Consider the following 22,677-nt stretch of genomic DNA (forward strand, 5'->3'; position numbering starts at 1 on the left):
TGGTGGATTTATTGAGCTTCTTCAGTGGCACTGGAAAAATAAAACTAGGCTGAGATAGAGTATATGTGGTGGACCTTCACTGTGCTCCATCCATGAAAGGTGGGCCACTGGGCAGCGTGTACCATAGCAATGAGCAAACAGTAGGTGCTCCTGCAGCAGCTGTAGAGAAGCTGAGTGAGTCTATCTGAGAAAAGGTGGCCACACATTAGCTAGCCAAAAGTAGGAAGGTAAACATTTCTGCTGTCGCTCAGTCTTCCTCTTACAGTCTGGCTTGACAGAGCAAAGGGCTACCATGACCAAAACAGAGAAGTGAATTCCCTCCCAGCCTGCGGTTGTGCCCCCTCAAAAAGACTTGTGTTGCCTCTTTGTATAATTTTTGTTTTTTGAGCTGTTGAATACATTCTGATTCAACCTCAGGGTAAATATGTAGATGGATTTTGCAGTTTTAATATGAAGAGGGCAAGGGAGGTCTCTAAGCATATAAAATGAGAGATATTGCAAACATGTCCAGGTGGCGTTGGCACCAGTAAATCCTGTTTAAACAAAGCAAATCTGTCCACTGCAGTAAATATTATTAACATCTCTGTGAATTACAGAGTTTAAGCTCCATAAATAAGGTTTGGAACCAGCTGAAAGGGTAAAAAAAAAAGGTTGGTTAACATAAATAATGAATTTATTTCAAGTTCTCTGTTCTCCTTCATTTAAACCTACAATAAAAATAAAAAGAAGAATGTTGTAGTGGGATTTCAGAGCCCTCTAAAACAGACCTTCTATCCCGAAACTGTCAATCAACTCACCGGAAGTCAAGAAACAAATCATTTTCCAGAGGTTTCCACATTAGGGTTTCTAAATAACATACAATGTAGTTCCTGAAGTTTTTGCAAGTCATTTTATTCCATGTCCAAGTCAAATCTCAAGTCCCCGATGACTGAAACATTTTCTCATCATTTCTATGGCAACCTGGTCTGCTGACAGCACTGCATTGCTATTGGTTAGAATTTAAAACCTGCACTATTTAACTTATCCTTTTTTTAAATATTGAAAAAAATGAAATGGTATAACTTAAGCCTCTTTCCCACAAAAAAATACCGGGCTAACATGTTTCTTTTTTCAAAAAAAGGGTCAACCCTCTACAAACCGCCATTTGGCTCCCTTCCCTCTGGCAAAAAAAGCTGAGTCTGTTGCTCTGTCAGCTAAGGAATTGTTTTACAGAGTCTCTATACTCCATTTAACGATTAATCGATTACTTAATTAATTGACGTTTATTTCAATAACTGATTAATCTGAGTGTTTTATACCTAATATTCACACAACAAAAGCACAGCCATATTTAAACAGCACCCCATATGACCAAGTTATTCACTCAATCTCCATCTCCAATCTCAATCTCAAAACAAGTTGATTTTGAGGCGAGTCATACTTGAAACAATCCCTAAAAATTCCATTCTATTCCAGGAATTTGCAGATAAGCAAGAGCCCTGATGTTTCCATGTGTAGAATCTGTTCTGATTCAGAGTTCTTGCCACAGCCTCCTTAGGTATACAAGCATTTAGGAATAAAGCCATTTTCTGACCTACAGAAATAAGAGGATGGCGTGTAATCCACAACCAAGACAAGCAGTGACAACGTGCCTCTGGCAGTCCGAGTTAAATGTGGTGTGTTGTGGCCCAGAGGCCTGTGCTTCCAATCCTTAGACCATCAGAAAAACAAGGTGTTGACAAGTTAGGAGCACAAAAAAGGCTTTTATTTTGGGATGAGTGTAGCTGAAACCTTTGATGTGAAAATACCAACCAGAAAGTAGGCTGGTTGTCTCAAAGACATTGGAGGTTTGATCAATGTTGAAGGTTACAGAAGAGTTCTTTAAAATGTAAAAACAAAAACAAAGATAATGTTGAACTTTGACCCTTACCTGTCTGATGAAGAAGTCCCCATGAATCAGGGACACTAGACCAAAATTGGTGTATTTAAACACATGGTCCATTAACCACATCATTTTTCGCACCACCTGAAAAAAGAAAAAACAGAAATTCAGTTGTTACAACCACTTATTTTTCTTCTGCTCAAAAGTAGAACAAACTGATATCGCCCCCTCTGATCACTTCCGCCCGCATGACCCAGACAAACGCAGCAGCGGCTTACTGGCCTTTCCTCTCTAAGAGGATAAAGTGTGCCGGGGATGCAGCGGTTGAGATGCATCACGCTCATGTCTACGCAAAGTGACTCTGCACTTCCAGTGGCTTACCAGCATGAGCTGAAGCAAAATCATGAACGACCACAATGCAGAAGTAACTGCTGGAGCATGCCATCAAATTTACACACACATTGTCAACAAATGAAAATGGCAGACGATATAAGTTTAATTTAGGGATTTATAAAAGAAAACGCTTATATAGATCCAGAATAAAATATTATGTATGTCTATTTTTGTTAATTGCATAGATACCAGCTTACAGATAGTTTAACAAAAAGCTTAGTCTCTCAAAAAATGTTATAAATATTTCTTAGCAGATTTAATATGTGACAAATCTCTATATAGTACATGTACTATACTATAAATGTACTCAATATTTTGTCAGGGCATTGTCTGCTTAAATTACTGAGTCAATATAAGATGGCTTTCTTTCTTCCACTTAACTTTTCAGTAATAAGCATGTATGGGTACAACGCACTATGAAAAGCCACATTTTTATAAGAGGACATTTATACATTCGATATTATTCACCATTTGAAAATAAAAAATGATTAACAACGAGGCCCTGGAGCATGATTTTAACGTTTATGCAGGACAATCCCTCTCATATTAGGCAGACAGCCTTTACAAAAAATCTCCAGTGGGCTACTACAGACCGCTCTGGACAGCTTATTAGCCCCCTATATGACATCATAAAAGGCATGAATTTCAAACAGAACATTTTGAGCATGCATTAGCTAAGTGGTGGAGAAAGGCAAGAATAGACTCTCATACACAGATATTAGGACACATATCACCGTTACAAAATATTTATGAAGTGAAGTGTGCATAATATGGGATAATCCTTTTTTAAAAAGTCGGCTAGTTTAATTTTTTTATGAAAAACTGATTTTGGGGTTTTAATTGGTTGTTTACAACTGTAACATGAAAATAAATTAACATGTTGATAATCTTTTAAATTCCTTCCATCTATCTGTTGATGCTTTGTTTAAATGCCAATTTATATTTTGAGAGAAAACATGGCAACCACAGCATTAGTGAGTTGTAATTAGACTGAACTAAACTTTCTTGGTTTAGAAATTTCAATGTTATCCAACAAATCTGAAGCGTAGTGCTAAAATCTTGCATTCTGAAATGTTTATCAAAAAGGACTAAAACGTTCTAAAATTGGATATCTGTTAACTTGAACAACGTGAAACTAAAATTCACACACATTATACCTTCTTTTTTTTTTACTGCATATCAGAAACTAAGACAATGAAATTTTAACTTTTTTGGGGGGAAATTTAATTAAATTAATAATAAATACAACTCTAAGTCAAACATCTATATATAGGGAATGCAGTTTGAGGTTTTAGCATCTTCTTTCTGAAAAACTAGTCTGACAAAAAGCCTTTCCTACAAACACCAATCTTACTTCATAAGTAGAAAAACACTGACTTGCAGCCTCGCGGGGAATAATCAACCTTGTATCCCATAACTCAGTAGTCGAAACTACAGTAGATCAAGTCATCTTCAACAGCAAAATAATAACTTAAGGTCTCTGTTTGCATTATGGGAAGCTAGACTAACAGTAATTTTATTCATTTAAGAATAATCTGTTTTGGAAACTTGGCCTCCGTCTACTTTGCACAGAAGCCAGAAACGCCATCAGATGAGTTTCAAGCCTTTATGACCCAGAATCGAATGCAAAATGAAGTCAGACAACATGAATTATGACGAGTTGGAATACAGCTTTTAAACTCGTGTAAAGAAGCTGCTCTGCTTTTTAATTTATACTGATGTTCCACCTCTGCAGCCTTGACACAGAGACGTTCCTCAGCGTCTTACCGTGCCCTTGTCTTGGAGGCACATCATGAGAGTGCAAACGTCCCCAGTGGACTGATGATTGACAATGACCATGGCTTCTTCTTCAGAAATGTCCCGCACGTCATCACCCCATTCTGTGACTGGAAGCAGAGAGACACGCATTTTGATCAATCATCAAGTTTTAAAATTTATGTTCACCTTTTTTTTTTTTTTTTTCTTTTTTTTTACCAAAGTTTCTGTTTCAGTTTAAGACACAGAAATATTTGAAGTAACTGCGCTTTTGATGAAAGAAACCTGATTATCTCAGAGTGAAAATAAAAGTCTTTACTTTTCAAGCAACATTTTGTTTGGACCTTTTCTGAACTTAATGTTTTTAGCCTTTATATTGTACATTTAATACTGTAAATATTTTCAAACATAATCTAAAAAGATCCTGACAGCGTGATTGCAACTAAGTGTTTTCTCAAGGTGTGCCTTTGTTTGCACCTTGCCTTATTTTCTGTGCTAATCTGTCAGTCAACAATCTGCCACAACATTACACCCATCGATCAGCTGTATGTGGATACTGGGCAGAACATCTTTTATAAACACTGTATACTTGGAATTGTTTAGCACAGAAAATGAAGGACAAGCGCTAAATTCCTTAGAATAAAGATATTTCTATGGGTTCTCCTTAATTTAAATAGTGATTCCAACATGGAAGAACAACGCCCACCTCCAAATTGAGCATACAGGCCAGCTATTAATGCTTTCAGCAAAGAGGGGCAAAGAAGAGGAATGCTCCAGCAGTGGCTTAGTTGTTTTTTAAAGGATGTATCAAACAGCTGTACCATAACTAAAAACAACTTTGGACCCTTTAAGTAACAAGTTTATCATCAGTAGCCATGTTTTTTTAAAGGGTTTCAGACTGTGTTCAATTAATTTCTGCACCCCCCCTGCTTTTTCTCATGCCCATTATCAGCTGATGAAAATACTGAATGGATTTCCTTCTTTTACAAAGGCTGAAATGGATTGTGGAGGTGCAGAAACCTTCTGCGTTTTATAAGGAGACTTCCAATAACACAAATTTGCAACATAAGATCAAACGATTACTTGAGCCCTCAGGGTAGTTCTCATACCTGTCAGGATGCCAAGTCAAGCTTAGTTCAAACACGTCTAAGAAAAACAATGGGCGTGTTGCCTTTTATCAATACAAGACAAAAAGCGTGAGTTTTCCTGGGTAAATATAAAGTAAAAACCACTGACTTTTTCAACAGGCAAAAAAATAAACATGCCCTTGACGCTTCATCCTGCAACATTTTTGAGGATGCATATCCTCCCAGAACAGCAAGCTTTACTAATCTGGGCCTTATCACCATATTTCTCAGAACAAGAAATAGACCTGATCTGTCTTTTTAAGAAAATACTACATTTTCAGGACACCATTAATCCTAAAGTTGTAAATCAGAAAATATTTGTTTGAAAATTATGATCAAGTTAAGCTTTATTTAATTATACTGAGAAAAACACAGGTGATTATCATCATCTTGTATTTAAGGCAGTAAACAAAACATGGTGGCAAGCCATTTAAATCAGACATGTATGGTATATAATGAGGCTTATTCCTTTTCACATTTTAATGTAATATCCACAGGACTACTGCAAATTTTTTTTTTTTTTTGTGGACCTCATTTGACCCAGAAGCCGGTTCCCGGCTGCCGTAACATAATTTATTTTAAAAACATATTTGGTTCAATTTCAGTTCAGTTCCAAAAGTATTATGTAGTGTATGCCGACTTTATGCTATTTGCTATGCTGAACAATTAACAAAGGGGCATGTGTATTCATGCAGAATGACAACATGCTGGTTTGCGGTTGGAAATGAGGAAGAAGAAGTGAAATATTCAGGAAATGGCAGCACCCTCACTTTTCATCTGTGACCACTGTGTGGAGCACAGGATGACTTTCACATTCCGGTTTGCTGCTGGTAAATGTGTAGAAATATTACTTCGTTTGTGATGAAACATTCAGCCATCAAGCTCGAAATATTCATAGGATGAACATTTTTGTCTGTGCAGGAAAGCCCTAAGTATCTACTGGGAGACCTGGGCATTGGTTGTGAATCTTTGACGGCATGACGTGACGCTTATTTGCAAGAAAACGAAAAATGCTCCCCTCCCAGGTGAATCAACATAAGGGCATCAATCTACATCAGAGAGCAGAACTGCAGCTTTGTTCACTGTCAAAGAAATATAAATAGCAGGGAGCTAAAATATAGCTGCAAACTGCAGCTCTCCAGGCCAAGAACAGGCAGATCTATTAAAGCAGGCAGCACACAGGTACATGGAGGCCTTACCTTCTCACAAAGCAATTTGGATCAGGAGCTGACAAAAGGTTATGCAGATATGACTCATTTCTTTTTTATTTACAACCAACGTCATTCAACTGCCAGAAATGGAAAGAATTACAAAAAAAAAATAAAGAGTATGAGAAAGATGATCCAGAAAAGGCTGACTAAAATGCAGTCCTGGAGATACATGATAAAAGTAATAGAATGTAAAACTCAACAAAATGGCAAGTTCCCATAAGTTCCTCCTGTATGTCGGACAGCCCCTGCACTCATGTCCAGCTGGCTAATTTACGATTTGTATGCACATTTTATGATCACTAGGCTCTGTTTTCCAAAAGGTTCAAACAAAATGACAGAGGAAATTCACTGCCTGTTTGCACAAGCTGCTCCGACACAGATTTGTATGGCTGGGTTTCCAATAATCAGCTGGGAAATTCTCGGTAGAACGAGGGAGTCATCCCTTTTACCTAACAAACATCTATTACTTTCATTTACAAGCCTGCCAGCAGCTATTGAGCGGACAATACCAAACGGTAATTGCTTCAAAATAAGATTAAATAACAGCGTCGCTGGAAAATGAAACTACTGACTGATGTTATGATTTGAAATATTTGAAGCATTTGTAAATAAATAAGGAACTTGATTGAATTTGTGAGTTTTAGTAAAATGATCAAAATATTATCAAAATTGTGATAAAAGGGACATTTTTGCAATGTTCACATTCATATACCGAAGAATGGCAGATATGGTGAGTTCAAAGCAAGGCATCCGAAAAAGAAGATGCTATTACAATTCAATAACCTGAATCAGATGGAAATTTGGAAGAAACTCCACATATCACTTAATTATTAATTTGTAGTTTAAAAAAAAATAAAAATTATATCATCGTCCAACGATTCAGTAATGTAATCTCTCACAGATGGATTCTGCATCAATGGGAATAGATCACCTCACTGGAAATGGCTTCGGCTTGGTTTCACATCTCTGATTTAACACGTACTAGGTGATGATTTAAGGAAGCAAAAGGACTCAGAAACCATGAAGAGGTTGCCGTTTTTCCTCTCTTGTAAGGCAAGTTGAATGTTTGCCAATAATGGTGGCAGACATGGTAAATAGCACAATTAAAGGTTGGAACGAGAGCGAGCATTAAAGCCCCACCTACTGGTCAGGAGGAGTACAAACTTGTAGCTATCTAATTTAGCTGCCAAAATAGGATTCTTTATATTCAATAAGAAATGTTATAAATATGCATTTATTTACAGATTCTTCATAAAATCAAAACAAGCTATTTAGGGTGGTGATGTGGTTGGTGATGCATCCCAGCATAGAGGTTGTGGTTTTTCAAAGTGTTTGACTGCTAGCATTCTTATGCATTGTTTATACCCCATAAACAATGCTATAAGAGAGAGTAAAGAGAACATGCTTCATATTATTTATTTATTTAGGAAGGATAGGTTATTTCTAGGGCTGAACGATTTTGCCAAAAAAGCGAGCTTGTTTTAAACCAACATGGCGCCTTAATTACAATTTTCCTTTGCACTAAGCAGAGGCGCGCAGATGTTTTGCTCCAGGGTGTCTGTGTTTTAATGACCTTGACAGCTTGCTTGTCCAGAGTCCATTGTTGCAGGACTTTTCTGCAACCTTTGCATGACTAAGTTCTTACTTCTACTATCAAGCATGGATCTGTGTACTAGCTGCAACTCACTCGTCCCTCCTCTGTGGTAGCAAATCCTCTTAAAGGGTATTACTGCCACCTAAGGGGCTGGAGGGAGAGGGAGAAGTTTTGCCAGTGAAATATGAAAGTGCAATTGTATTGCAAATGCAATGAATTGCCTGGGCCTGGTTATTTCACACTGGTCCTTTGTTTAGCTGCGCAAATAATTCCGTTTCAGACGTATGTATCCAAACAACATAATTATGAAAGTACAAGTCTTGGATTTCTTTGGCTAACAACACTTTTTGTTAATCCTGTACCACCTATTTTGATACGTAAAGTCAAGCGGAGTCTTTCTTCATGAATAAACATGCAAATTCACATCCACACTAGAAATGACCTGCTGAAGGTCTCACATATGCAGGATTTTTTCCTCTGAATTTCCACACTGTGGAATAAAGGAATGTCTGTTTTTATTGGAGACTTGCTTTAGCATCTATTAGCTTTCAAGATCATCTTCACATTTTCTGACCTGAGAGCAAGTGTTCCTTTCTACTGTATCAATTAAAAAGAAATCTGTCATGTTATTAGGTACTTGTTTATTAGCGTTTTCAGAACATTCAAAGCCAAAAGAACTTTTCTTTGTTCTCTTTTTGAGATGCAGGCTTTATTTCATACATACATTCATCCTCACAATGCCCTAAGTCGATCCATGCTAACAGGACCACATTCACTTTGTTCTGTTCCCCTAATCTACTCAGTCAGATGTCTATACAGAGCAAACAGCTGAGACCTCCCACCCGGAGTATTGATAGGATACATATGGGAGCTGCAACAAAGGAGGCGACATCGAGGTGAGTTGAGGTGGTAACGACACCAACTCCGCTGGGAAACTTCAGAGGCTGCTATTGCAAATTAAACACACTTGGACAGCTTTGCATAATAAGATTGAGGAGGTGAGATGGTACAGTCGAGCTGCAGCTGGTACAGGTGATATCCGAAGAATTACAGCAGGTCTGACCGGTTGCAGAGCTGTATAATGCAAATGTTCAATATGTGAGAGATTCTTTTGCAGAGCAGGATCCATGTTTCTGTCTGTGGAGCCTCCAGGGAGATGCAGGTTTTAGTGGAAATGTTAATTCTGGAATATTTTTTTTTTTAATTTATGGGTGTTTTTGTCACTTTGACTGTTTTCCAATCAAATGTGAAACATTTCTTTTGATTTGGAGAGACGTTCTGGGTAGGTGTTTAGCTAGCAATGCGTACGGCTCTACATTGTAAACCCTTTATTGAAAACATTAGAAATTGTACCCCCTGTTTTTGGGATGCACAGCTTTGGTATACCCTAATTTTCCTCCGGAAACTTCGCTCAAATGTTGAAAATTTCACAATCAGCAGATGCTGGAATTGGCTAAATTAAATTAATGAAATATTCCTTGCTAAAAGCTTGATTTTAGGCATGAGAAATTTCAGCCTATTGTTTCACACCCTGTCAAACAAATAGTCCCAGGAACATGTATGGTGAAAAAGAAAAAATACCCATTACATGACTGTCAACGTCATTTCATTCGCAGCGTGCCTTCCTACACGCCACAGCCGCAGGAGTGAAGCATAAATGATATCACAAAGATGGGTCATCTGTCAGAGGGAATACATTAGAGAAATTGTCTTTGAGAAATGACACCGTTATCACGACAGGATGACAGCAACGCTGCAGGCCTGGCGTCTAATCCGCCATCAGCGGTCAGCTAAACGCTATGCCACTGACCTCTACACCCATCTCCTCTTGTAAAGGGACAATTGGCAGCTCGTCTTGGAATCTCCTTGTCTTTCACATAAAGAGAAGCCCTCATGCAGTTTCCATCGACAATAGTCAATAACTGCTCACTGACTCAGCTAAATGATTTCTACATTTGTAAATGCCACCAGCAATCAGAAAAGCTTCTATTGTTCATTGAACACAGCAGAGTTCCAGCAGCACCAGTTAGTACAGTTAGAAAGAAACTGAGTCATAGCAGGTTGGGGTTCCTGCAGAGGGGAGAAAGCAGCTCAGCATATTATGAAGGTCTTAGATAGCATGTCTAAAATAAAAAAGGAGAGATTTTGCATCACCAAACTGATCAAAAAACAATATGTAACTTTTTTCCTACTCCAAGCTTAAAGCAATTCCTCCTGAAGTGAGAACTTTTTTTTTCTACCGCATCAGCTCTGCTGATCAATCAGCAATCAGTCGGTTTGGATTGTTAAAGGGGGAAAAGTAAAAACCAAATCAATCCAAACATGCAAAGCACAAAAAAAAAATCTAAAGAAAAGAAAAAAAACCACAATCATGTTTTTCCCTGGGAATGTAGCTTTGGTGCGGTTGTGTTGCACGCACAATCCACAATGCACCAGTAGCCTGCAAAGTCACAGTAGCACACACAAGCGCGCTGCTGTGACTGCTAATCTCACAGCGGAATGAGTTTTTAATAAAATCTGACTAAAACACCAGTAATGGGTTCAAGTAAACAAACATTTTTTTTTAATAAACCAGACATTATATCCCGACTGAAGGCTAAAATATACCTCAAATGCCTCTTATTGATGCTAAAGCCTGATCAGAGATGAAAAATATTGTTCTGTGTTGTCCTCACACTGTGCTCTTTGTGTGCACAAAACATCTACAGTTCGATTACGGTACAGATAAACTAAAAGTTAGCAATGTCAGGACTGCATCTTCCAAAAACATCTTGCACAATTTTTAAATGCGATACTCTGTTTGTTTACATTGTTCCAGGTCGCTCTGACACACGCCAAGGTGACATTAAACTGTGATAAACTTTGGCAACAGGAACACACACCAGCATGTTTGGTCAAGAACAGCAAAGACCAGAAAACTTATGTAATCATTGAGCACTGATGACCATAAGCTCTGTTTTAAGTATTCATTCACACCCATTTTTGTAACTTTTTCAACTACTATTTGTTACTTTTAATGAAAATATCTGTTTCTTCTCCCCTGAGTTTATAACATCATGGTAGCATTTATTTGGAGCTAATAATACTTAAGAATTAATGCAAATAAAAAAAGATACAAACAGTAAGTACAACAATCATATTCACTTTTAATTGAAGATCCTATAATCAATTTTTTTTATCCAATCGATACCTGGGCTCAGCGAATACTGGATAGCGATCCGATGAAGGAATCAGACTCGACACAAACATTATTAAAAAAAGAAATGAACACAGATATAGAGGTCATTCGTATTAATTAACAAAGTGTACATTAGCAGCTAAAAGAAAATTCCATGTAAGGCATACTACATTTCAAAATGTAATATAAAATACAGTCCTTTAACTGCCATTCCTCCAGTATCCCGTCCGGCTAATTAATATCGCAGCAGACATCCGGTGCTTCTCTATGTACAACTTTCTGTAACTAATCGAACGATGAGTTCTGCTACTCAACAGGAGATCCTGTGGGAGATTGCACCACGACATGTTTATGACCTTAAATTAAAGCAAACTGGGGTTCTGGGCCGCCTCCACCATCCACTGTGAGTTTTAGCATCTCAGCCCAGACAGATATTCATCAGCCTTGCAAATAAAAAACTTAATAATTCCAAAATATCTTTATGCTGAACATGACTGAAAAATAACAATCTACTAAATGTTCCATGCAAGCAGAGCTCTGGAACTGCAAACACTGTTACTGCCATGCTGCTGATGATTTGCTATTGTGCAGCTGTTGCTTGGAGTTAAATCTGATTCAGACAACCTTCCAATAAGTAGAATAAAACAAACTGCTTCAGGTTGGTGCAAAAGACACATTACTGCAGACAATTGATTGCAGGTATTGCTGCTAAGGTTGGCAGAGGCATTTTATTATGTTTAGCTGGGTCATTACTATTTCACATAGTAATTACTTTTTATCCTTAAAGGAATCAAACTGCATCTTGTATTTACTTGGTCATCTCTGTCTAATATAAAATTGAACTTGATGATTTAAAACTTTTCACCAGCATTTAAATCTCCTCTCTTGAATTGGAGTCAAGGAAGCAAACATGACTGCTCAGCAGCACTCAGTTTTCTTTCCATTCCTCATTTGCATTTAGACGATTTGGTGCCATCCATTTGCTCTTTGCTTGTTTTTATCAATTAAGTCAAAACGGTGAAATATAAATTTCCCACATAATGCTCTCCTCTTCCTCATAAATGCTCCGTGCACTTTTTGAACATCAGAACCCCTGCCTTACCAAGATCTCACAACAAAGAGATGTTAATTCCCATTCATGCGATCGCCCTCTCAACTGAGCATGAGCTGAGGGGCCATTATTCTAAAGTGCTTTACTCCTTCACTTATGCTGGAAGACATGACTTACAAATCAGCCTACACTACGCTTTCATGACCAATCCACATGAAACATTCATCGAAGTGTGCTGGCCTCCAGATCATTGGGCCCAAAACATCAGATAAGATTTGTTCCCCACCAACCCCGTCTGTTAATTAGGCCTAACATGCTGAGTGTCTGGTTAACACACTCACAGTCTGCTGCTCCTTCAAGTTAGGAGTTGGGTGGTACCTTAACTTCTAATACAAGGCAACATTAGTCCCATAGAAATCAAAGGAACAGAAACTAAGTTAAACAGAGATACCAGTCAGATATTAACCAGTAACAATGATTTTCATTATTTGGTTCAAATTAAACTCCCTCCTCAATCCCAAAGGTAAATTAGACAATCTCTAACTCATTATGTGAGACTCAAAGAGTTGTTAAAAATGGGTTTTAGCTGTGGGCAAGAAGAATCTCCTTTGTTAAGGGTTTTCAATTGCTTCTAAGGTATCCTGTTATGCATAATCATTTCTAGGGGTTCCAGGGCAGAGTTGGCCTTCTTTATCCAGTTTTTAAGTAATTCATTCTGATGCTCTCCACATCAGACACGTAGAACATCTGCAACTTATTGCTGCAAACACTGAGGGACTGAAGTGTCATCTTTCTTAAAAACCAGACTGTATTAAAACAGTCACACAAATATCCAAACGAGTAAACCTAGCACTCATTCAACAATACTGACCATCAAATTAGAGGTCCTGAATTCAGCAGAAGTTGAAAAGATTTCAAAGTTAGACAGAGATTTGCAGATTTAAAATAAGCATAGGTGGAGAACTCCACAGCTGTCTGGAAACAATCTCAAATCTACAATCTTTTTTTCTGAGCAGGTAAGACTCCTTATGAAAATGCTACTCGATAAACATCACACTCTTCAGTGTGGAAGTTTTAGAATACAGAAATTAGACTTAAAAGGTTTTTGTTTATCATTGTGTTTCGAAATGACACACGACAAGCATCTAGCATAGAAATGTATGAAGCTTCTAAGAAAAATGTTAATATTTCTAATAACTTCAGCAGACAGCGGTCATTCAGCCCCCCTGGCGGTTTTTGTGTCTCTCTGCGTCAGTGTGTCATTTCACCGCCTGGCGAACAGCTGGCTGAACAGGTGAAGGAGCGAACTGCCCCGGAGATGACACAGGATAGCAGAGAGGCTGCATGCATAACAGCAAACTTGCTCGGCTTAAGATTTTTGGGGGGTTTCAACCTCTATATGCTCTGTAACAAGCTGAATCTGAACGTTGGCAAAAAGGTTTAAAGTTAAGGTTAGGGTCTACATTTTGTAGAGCTGGGTTTGGTAACTCTGGTCCTTAGGGCCCACTGTCCTACACGTTTAGGTGTTTCCCTGCCTCCACAAACCTGACCTGAAAGAAAAAGTGATCAATGCAGCTTTTCATGACTGCCGAGGAGGTAATTAAATCATTCGAATCAGGTGTGCTTTAGTGGACACATATCTAACACATGGACAATGGCCCCTGAGGACCAGGGTTAAACCCCGCTCTAGATAATACACAAAGAGGCTGCTGCTGACTTTATACCAACTAATGGCTCAATGGCTTAAAAAAAAATAAAAATAAATAAAACACAAAAGAGGGGTTAAAATGTCAACTCCAGATAATTTTTGCCCTTTTTAAAACCTTCACCATGACAGACTGTGGTCGCTTTAGCTTGACCCCTTATGTTGCATCTAATGACCACAGTCCGGGCTGGGATTTAAGCCTAGCCATCAACTTTATCACAGAAATAGCATTGGCTGTCTGCAAGCTTTCCTTCTGAGTTTTCAGTCACTTTACTTTTTAACTGGATTTGAAGCTAATCTAAAAAAGAACTAAAATGTCTTTTGCCTCATCCTTTCACACCAGCAAACCTTTCAAACACCGAGGTTTTGTTGTTAAAACATGTCAAATAAACCTAATAAAGATTTTTTGCAGTCATTTTATATCCTGTCCCACAGAAGATATAACCTGAATGCAAACCCATTTTTTAAGAGGCAATTCTGAGACACAAATAACTACCGTAAAAGAGAAAAATGTTTTATGACTCAACATAAGATGAATTGCTGATTTTCTTGTTAAAATAAATAAGGAATAATTAACCTGAACTCCAGCAACAACGCTGCAGAGATAAAGAGCCAAAGAGGAGCCAGAGTGGGCTGCAGACCCATTAGAGGGTCTGATTAAATTCACATATGCAGAAGGATTAAGATCCATGTTACTGTTTCCCATTTAAACATCATTACCAGTATGATCAAAGACTGGGACATGCAGCTACTAACTGGAAAACAAGTGTGCAATCATCACTGATGGCTTTGATCTCCATTCACAGGTCTGACAGACCACCCACTCATGCAAAATACATTCAAATCTTCCATCTGCGAGCCCCTGGTTAGACTCCAGTGCTTCGATTTTGACCGACGGGGTTGAAAACATCTAACTCCATTCAGAGGGGTCAAACTGATACAGAGTACAAGTCATACCCAACAGGGTTTCCAACACACATTAAAAACAAACCTGCAGAAAAAAAGTAGGCTTTGGTATTTGTCTAGAAAACCCTGGACTGATCATTCTTACTTTAACTACAGGGTTAGATGGCCGCTCATGACCTTATATATCATAACAACACAGTTCAGATCTAGTAGAGGGTTTGTCAATGCGGTGTTAAGGCCAGCAGCTGGCTGCAAATCTTAGGTCCATCTTCAGTCAAAACAAGCACCTTTAAACTCATTGGGCCTCAGTTGCATTACTCATGAATGAATGCCTCCAATTCTGCTTCCAACTCACAGAGAGCAGAGCTACTGTACGCTCCCTACCTCCATAGCATGTAACAGTAGAGGAAGAGTGAGATCTCCTACTCCCACCACTTAGCATCTAATTAGGAAAACAGGATGCAAGGTTGAGTTTCAAGTTAAAGTTGAAGCACCATCCAGTGATAAACACTGAGGGGCTTCGAGTGCATTCACCTCCTCGCTTAATGATTGACATTAAACATTCAGAGCATAGTGCAGGCAGTTGACAGAGCCTATTTAGCACTGATTAAGTTATCTGCTATTTACAATGCACCCCTGTTCTGCGAGCACAGCCAAGACGATAACATGATTTAACTTCAACGTTTCGGACATTAGGTTGTGAAACATCACCTCTGATACTTCACTAAACCTGCTGATATGTTAAAGCAAGAAATGTGATTTAATTATCTCAGCTAAGCAAATGACAGTTGATCATATCTGTGATGTTCAGACGTTGCTTGGGTCCATAAGGTCAGGGTAAACAGATTTTCTCTTTAATATCAGAAACAGTACGGTTTACTGCAACTAAATTTAATATTTGCTTTTCTATCCTGCCTGGCAAGACTTCCTTTTCTTGAGTTTGAAAGCAACACAAACAAGGGATCTGTTAGAGCTGCAAACATTCAACCCCATGTGTTTGTCTTGTAAAAAAATAAATAAGCACACGGGATCTTATGTGTGCATTTAGTCTTATTTGACCACCTCCCTTAGGAAGTGTATTAAGGCTCATATCTGCTTAACAAATAACATAAATGCAATGTTAAAAAAGGAGTTCGGGTCATACAGCAAGTCTCTGAGACTGGACTGTTGTTCCCTTTAAACGTCATGACCTTGTTTGATAGTTACAAAAAACGTGGTGTGCGCAAAGGTTAGCGCACACGACCAATGTATGCAGGCCTTAGTTCTCGACGTGGGCGACTAGGGTTCGAATCTGCCCTGTGGTCCTTTCCCGCATGTCTCTCATGCCCCCTTTCCTGTCAGCCTACTGTCCATAAAAACGAGCCACTACTACTGTAAAAACTGAAAAAAGCCTCTGATCATACAAATCTAAAATCAAATGAAGCCAAATAGAATAGAATAGAACAGGTACAGTATGGTCAAATTTACAACAACAAAAAAAACACTGTACAGTTATGAAAAATAAGGAAGTATTTTAAGAGTTAAATAGAAAAATGTACAAATGTGTATACATTTCCAGCCATAAAAACAGCAAGGATGTTGGCCCTTATTGAGTTTGTTGGGAGCAGAGATTTTTCTAAAGTCTAACAGCTGCTGAGGAGCAGGTAGGATCTGCCAAAACGCCCCTTTGAACACGTAGAGTCCTGAGAGGTAACCTGGGGCAGAGCTGACCTTTCCTGATGAGCTGATCTGAATCCTTCCTCTCAGTTGCTGCTCCAGGAAATTACACCACAGCTGATTGTTGATGCCACCACAGAGTTAAAAAAAAAATGCCTGTGTGTTGATGCAACGCGACAGATGGCGTAGCATTAACTCAGCAACATTTCCCTCCTTCAGTAGTAGGGATGTAACGGTACATGCATGTGAATCCAGCAAACTGTTTTAAATATTCGCAGCTTTAACAAAGTGGTACATGATGGAAAAGCATAATAAAACAGAAGAAACACATCCTTCTTAGTATTTTACTGAGTATGCAAAGATGGAGGATCAATTGCATAATTTGGCAACAAGAGTTTACAAAAACAAGAAAAGAGTCTTAAATGATCATGAACATAATCTCAGCCAACTCATCTTTGAAGATTTGTTGATAGTTCAGCCATATTTGTGGGATTTTAGATTCAGATTTATGTCTGGACTTTGACTAGACCACTCAAAAAGCTTTATCTTATTTTTCTTCTACTGACCACCAGAGCTAATTCACCAGCGTAATCTCATCAGATAACCCTCCCCCCCTCAATCAAATTTGTTTCTTATACCTTTATAAAATTATTAAGAGATTTCTCCTTGGATCTCCATGTAGCTGCCATCTCTGCCTCCATTTCTCTCTCAAGTCTTATGGTTTTATAATATTTTTCGCACAAGGAAAGATGTCAATACTTTTGTTTTTATTCTGTTGAATTAATTTAGATTGGGGGACCACTTGTTTTTTGTTGTCAGATGCGTTTTATTCAAGAGATTTGTTGTTTCTACTGCGGTGGCATTAATCAAGTCTAGATGTGTCTAATGAAGATTAAAAAAAAAATTGGGTTAATAACATTTCAAAATGTCATAAAAATTAGCTTTTTCCACATATGGCTATCAAAATTGACCACATATTTTCAATATCAGAAGCATTTAGATTAGAGATGTCCCGATCCAGGTTTTTGCGCTTCCGATCCGATACCGATATTGTTTTTGGACTTCCGATCCGATACCGATACTGGCCGATACCAGCCTATTTAGCCTTAGTTGTAAGACTCATGTTGAAAAGGGTTTTAGTACTCTTGATAACATCTAGCCAGCTAAATTAGGTGAGATTGAATAAAACACAATGCTTGGTAACAACAAACTTACCTGTTTATTAAGAGATAAACACAAACTGGACAAAATTATGAATAGCAATCTGAAATTGCACAGTGAACAGTAAAACCGTAAACAGTTAAAGGTGCAATATTACTGTAAGTTTTAATAAAAATGCAAAACAGGGAAACACTGGCGCAAAATAGTGGAATGGATCGTTTCAATCGGCGAAACTGGAAAATACGGACCGGATTTTTTTTTAAAAACTGGATCGGCATTTTACATGCTTTGCCGATACACATTTTTTGCCAATATCGGCGTCCGATCAGATACGTGGATCGGATCGGGACAAGCCTAATTTAGATGACGGTTAATTAAAGACAGTAGGAATCTGTAGGAAGGTAAAGACTTGGAATCAGGGTTGTGGTTGGAGAACTGCTTATGCATCAGTTATAAGACGTGACTGGACTAATCTGATGGTTGCTTCAAGCTCAATGCCATCAACATAAGAAGCATCACTTTTGTTTTGCCAAATTAAAAAAAAAAGAACAAAAAGTGAAAAGATTGAACCATTTAGAAACATTTGTAAAATGACAAACAGTTCATCAACAATATAAAAAAGGAAACCCCACTGATAACACTTAATAATCTAAATTAAATCGTAGTTACTCCTCAGATGATATGGCCAAACAGTCTATAAAGTACTTTAACACCCGCACACATATCAAAACAAATGCACAGACATGCTACTGCTTTTCCATAAGCTGAACCTGTTAAATTATTTATCATGGAGCTTTGTCGCTCTCCGTGTTTGCCTCTTAGCGATTTGTAAGCATTGGGCTCTCAGCTGTGTGCAACCAAACACCACAAGGCTGGTTTCCTCAAGATATTCCCCCCGTCAACAGAAGAAAACCAGCTCTCTGATCGTGAGTGAAAAAAACATGAATGGATGGATTTATGGCTGAGATCTATGCATTTGTATTTTCAAGGGAATCTAACCCAGACATCAGAACATGGAGCTTAAGCAGCATGAAAATCCGTGTCTGTAACAGTGAAGCACCTCACCTGTATAAGATGCGATCCAGCCCCACGAAGACACCATGGCCAGCAGCCATTTGAACATGACCCCTTCGATGTGCCAGAAAGCCGAGCTGTCCCATATTCTCAGCGGCTGGAGGAGCAGCAGGTACAAGCAGTAGGACGGGATGGCCACACAGTTATTGAAGAACATAAAGACGAAACGGATCACGGACTTGAGGAGAACCCAGCTCAGTTTGCCGGCACCGTCCAACAGCTGTGCCATCCTGAAACGCACCGTCTGCAGACAGACAAAGCAGCGGTTAGAGGTTTTATTTTTCTGACTGAACATAAAATAAGATAAAAAACATGGCATTCTGCTTTTATAGGTGTGAATAGAAGCATTCAACTGCAGGGATTAAAATAAATAAAGCCTACTGGAATTTTGAACAGCTTTCCAGAGTTTCTGATCAAATTTATCGTTTGTTTTTTCTTCCAGAATACGTCCTAGTTTGAAGCTGCATGAAAATCCTTTATCATTTTACTTTTAAAGCAGTTGTAAAAAGGTTTTACTATTTCAACAGAAACTATTTCCATATTTATTCTATTAAAATTAACTTCAAAACAGAATTCCCTCTTTTACTGGGTTTCTGTTTCGTTTAGTTTATGTATGCTTATTTCTGTTAAATGCTTCAGTATAATTGGACCTTATCTGTCCCAAAAATAATTGCATAGCTATTTTGTGGGAGGTTTTTTAAACAGGAATGCAGCCCAACCCTTCCCCCCCCATAGAGATAAGTAAAAATCCTTAAAATAGATCATCGCAGCATTGACACATGCTGATAACTTAGAAAAATCCAGCCTCTAATCTGAGCACATTTACACAGAGATAGACAATATCACATTGAGGGGAAAAAAGCTAAAACTAGAATAAGAATACATCATCACACCTTTAAAAAAAAGTTTGTTAAGTTAAGATAATTAAATTATTTTGTAATTCCTACTGAACTTTAAGATGATCAGTGTCTTGGAGTTTTAAATCCCTGACAGGTGACTTCCTGTTTCAATAAAGTACAAATAATGTGACACAGAGTGGAAAAAAGTAGAGAACAGTGCCGTTCAAGTGCCACAGAGAAAAATCTACCTTTAAAAAGTCAGGAAATGACTTCAGGAAAACAACCATGAGCCTAAAAGTGGCCCCTTCTGCAATCCAAGCGCAATTAGAAACCTCAATAAGCTGTATTCAGAGAATCAATCGCAGGGATAACTCAACAACAACTATTAGATGCCATCATCCACAAGTTATGTTTGACAGGCCTACCAGAGAAAAAGTAAAAAATTATTTCCTGTTTACTTTCCACACATCAACCTGTGCCCTTTAGCCGAGGTCAGACGAAAGTAAAACCAATACAGTAAAAAAAAACCTTCCTGAGGTTGGTGTAAAAATCAACCATTTAGCAGGTGCAAGGCCTATTATTAGGTATGATGGAATATTAATCATCAAAGTAATCATTAATCAACAAATAAAAAGACAAACAAACCATCATTATCTCAGGTGAGATTTAGAGAGAAAACAAGACAACCAACTGAGACAATTATTTAAACTTTAAAAAACGAGGAATTGTCCTAATTAGATAAAAATGTCAGTTCTGACGAGCAACAGGCAGCCCATACCAGGGTGCGATAAACTCACATCTTCAATGATAATTATCCTAAAAGTGTCAAATGTCTTATCGGATGTTTCTGAACTTGATGGAAAAGTTCATTCCGTAAAGAAAAGACAGGAGGTTGTGTGTTACGTTTGTTCTTTATACATCATGTGCATTGTTACTTTGTTAGCCAGATTAGAGAGAGTAGAAGGCCTTCCTTCACATGGTGGATGTCACTGTGTGTACGGAGGTCATCTAATCAGGACAGCCTTTGTGTCTTTAAAAATACACAGGATATGGGCACATCTTGGAGCCGGACTAATAAAGGAGAGCTATGTGTAATAATGGGGTAAAGAGGCAAGATGCATAAAGGTCAAGGCATAGATGGCGTGTCAGTTTCTGATACGGACAGCTAAGCATCCACCTGATGCAAAACATGGACTCATGAGGTATCAGAAGGAGGAGATGACCTTGTTCTGGGCTCAATCTTTGCCGGACGCTCACTGACGTTTTTTGAGCCCACAGCTTTGCCAACCCTAAGCAATTTCTCTGTCCTGTAACGACCTGACCTGGAATAAATGCTGTTTAGTCATTTTTTATATGGTTTTACCCAGTTTGAGTTAAGAGTAGTGAATATCTTGCTCCCAGGACAAGAACCGGAAGGGAAGTTCCGAGGCGCAGCCGCCTTCAGGGGGACATAACTTCCATATTTAACATGTGGCAACCTGGTTCTGACCTACATTAGTCATTTAGGAGGAATACTGGAAGCTGGTTGTGACAGAAGTTCAGCTGCTATTTTGTTGTTATTACAAGGTATAAAACAATTGTCTTCTAAATAAATAGATTTGAAAAACCTTAACTAGCCGTTCTTTATCGCTATTACATTTCAGTTCTTCCAAAAAGCCATTATTCCGCTCTAAAAATCTCACATATGCCCTATATGGGAGGGTAAAAAAATGAAAATCATCTTCCAAGAATCAGCCCCCAATATAAGCAGCACATCAAGGATCAGATAGACTGATGTCGAACTAACTGGTATTAGCCTTAAAACTATGAAGATAAACATACAAGTAATGCATTGAAATACAATTTTTCTATGTTGAATAAAAATGCGAATATATCCATAGTTAATAATATAGTAATAAAGCTATGATGCTAAAGTTTACGATTTGGTAGAACAAAGGGGAGCGTCAGGAAAACAGCAGTTAATCATAACTTGTTTAGTCATCTCAGTATTTGGCAACAGCATCGGAATGACATGCTTTCCTCATATCTTGCAGCACTGTTTTTGATTTGTGAATCTGATACAAGTCCTCTTTGAAAACTTCTGTCTGGAGTCTGGTTCTCAGAGACCTGACTATCTACCAAAAGGCAAAAAGTGGGAGATGGGGTTTAATTTATTCCTTTTTTTTATTATTTTTGCTTTTAATTTATTTTATGTAACTTTTCACTTTGGTGACACAAATAGCTTCAAAATGTCCTCATGATTATACTTCTTTTAAAATTGTTATGCCTTTTAAAATAAAAACAGCAATCTATGTCCCTTTCACATTTTATTGTTGCCAGTTACCAATATGACAACAGCTTTTTTAAAAAGACTTTCAAGGAAATTTGCATCTTATTTTAAAATAGATATAGCTATGTTCTTTGTTAAATTGCTATACCTTGTTTTAAAATGCATAAAATATTTGAAGGTATTGTAAATTTACCTATTTGCACATATCAGAAGTAAAAATTATATTACTGATTCTTTTTAACAACCTTTTAGAAAACAAAATCCAGTCACAATTGCTGCCAGTTTTTGACAATAGGCTTGGAAAATATTACATAGTTGGCTTGAAGTAGGCAAAAACACCATGGAACAATGGTGCAGCTTCCCAGGAGCAGCTGGCCGACAAAAATCACTCCAGGAGAGTATCAACTCCTTCAAAAGATTACAAAAAGCAGAAAAACATTTAAAGCAGCGCTTTCCTTATTTGCATTTGCAAATCAACAAAAAGAAAGACTGAGCAAAGCTGACATCTCTGCAACAATCCGAAGGCGACATAACTGCTTATCAGAAATCAGAAGCAACCCAACGGTCATGATATGTTTACCAAAACACCAGCACAGGTGGATGATTTCCCTAATTTTGGAAAAAAAATCTGTGTACTGATGAGGAAAAAAGTTGAACTTCTTGAAAAGAGTACATTCTCCTAAATGTAGAGTTAAACTAACACCATAAAAAAAAAAAAAGCAAACAGACTGTGTTATACAGTAAGAGTCTAGGGCTGTACAACTTTATTTTGGAACCAGGGCTGTTACACCCATTGAGGACACCATGTTCTCTGCATTTTTTGTTTTTTAATTTATATTTTTCTTAAATTGTGATATTAACTAAAATAAATTAAACTGAAACTGAATGTAGGGCGAT

At 37.9% G+C, this 22,677-nt stretch overlaps 1 protein-coding gene across 1 annotated transcript in view; it reads right to left on the reverse strand.

Moving 5' to 3' along the window:
* The window catches only part of lpgat1 (lysophosphatidylglycerol acyltransferase 1), a 55,160-nt gene that overhangs the window by 28,503 nt on the left and 3,980 nt on the right, over positions 1–22,677 (reverse strand). Inside the window, exons 2-4 of the mRNA XM_015388003.1 lie at positions 18,664–18,916; positions 4,022–4,140; positions 1,910–2,005 (exon numbers count right to left, since the gene is read on the reverse strand). Of these exons, the coding sequence (XP_015243489.1) occupies positions 1,910–2,005; positions 4,022–4,140; positions 18,664–18,901 (453 nt within the window). The 5' untranslated portion in view covers positions 18,902–18,916. The remainder of the gene's footprint in view (positions 1–1,909; positions 2,006–4,021; positions 4,141–18,663; positions 18,917–22,677) is intronic.

The sequence above is a fragment of the Cyprinodon variegatus genome, unplaced genomic scaffold (assembly GCF_000732505.1).
Source record: "Cyprinodon variegatus isolate N-32 unplaced genomic scaffold, C_variegatus-1.0 Scaffold410, whole genome shotgun sequence".
NCBI classification, from domain to species: Eukaryota; Metazoa; Chordata; class Actinopteri; order Cyprinodontiformes; family Cyprinodontidae; genus Cyprinodon; species Cyprinodon variegatus.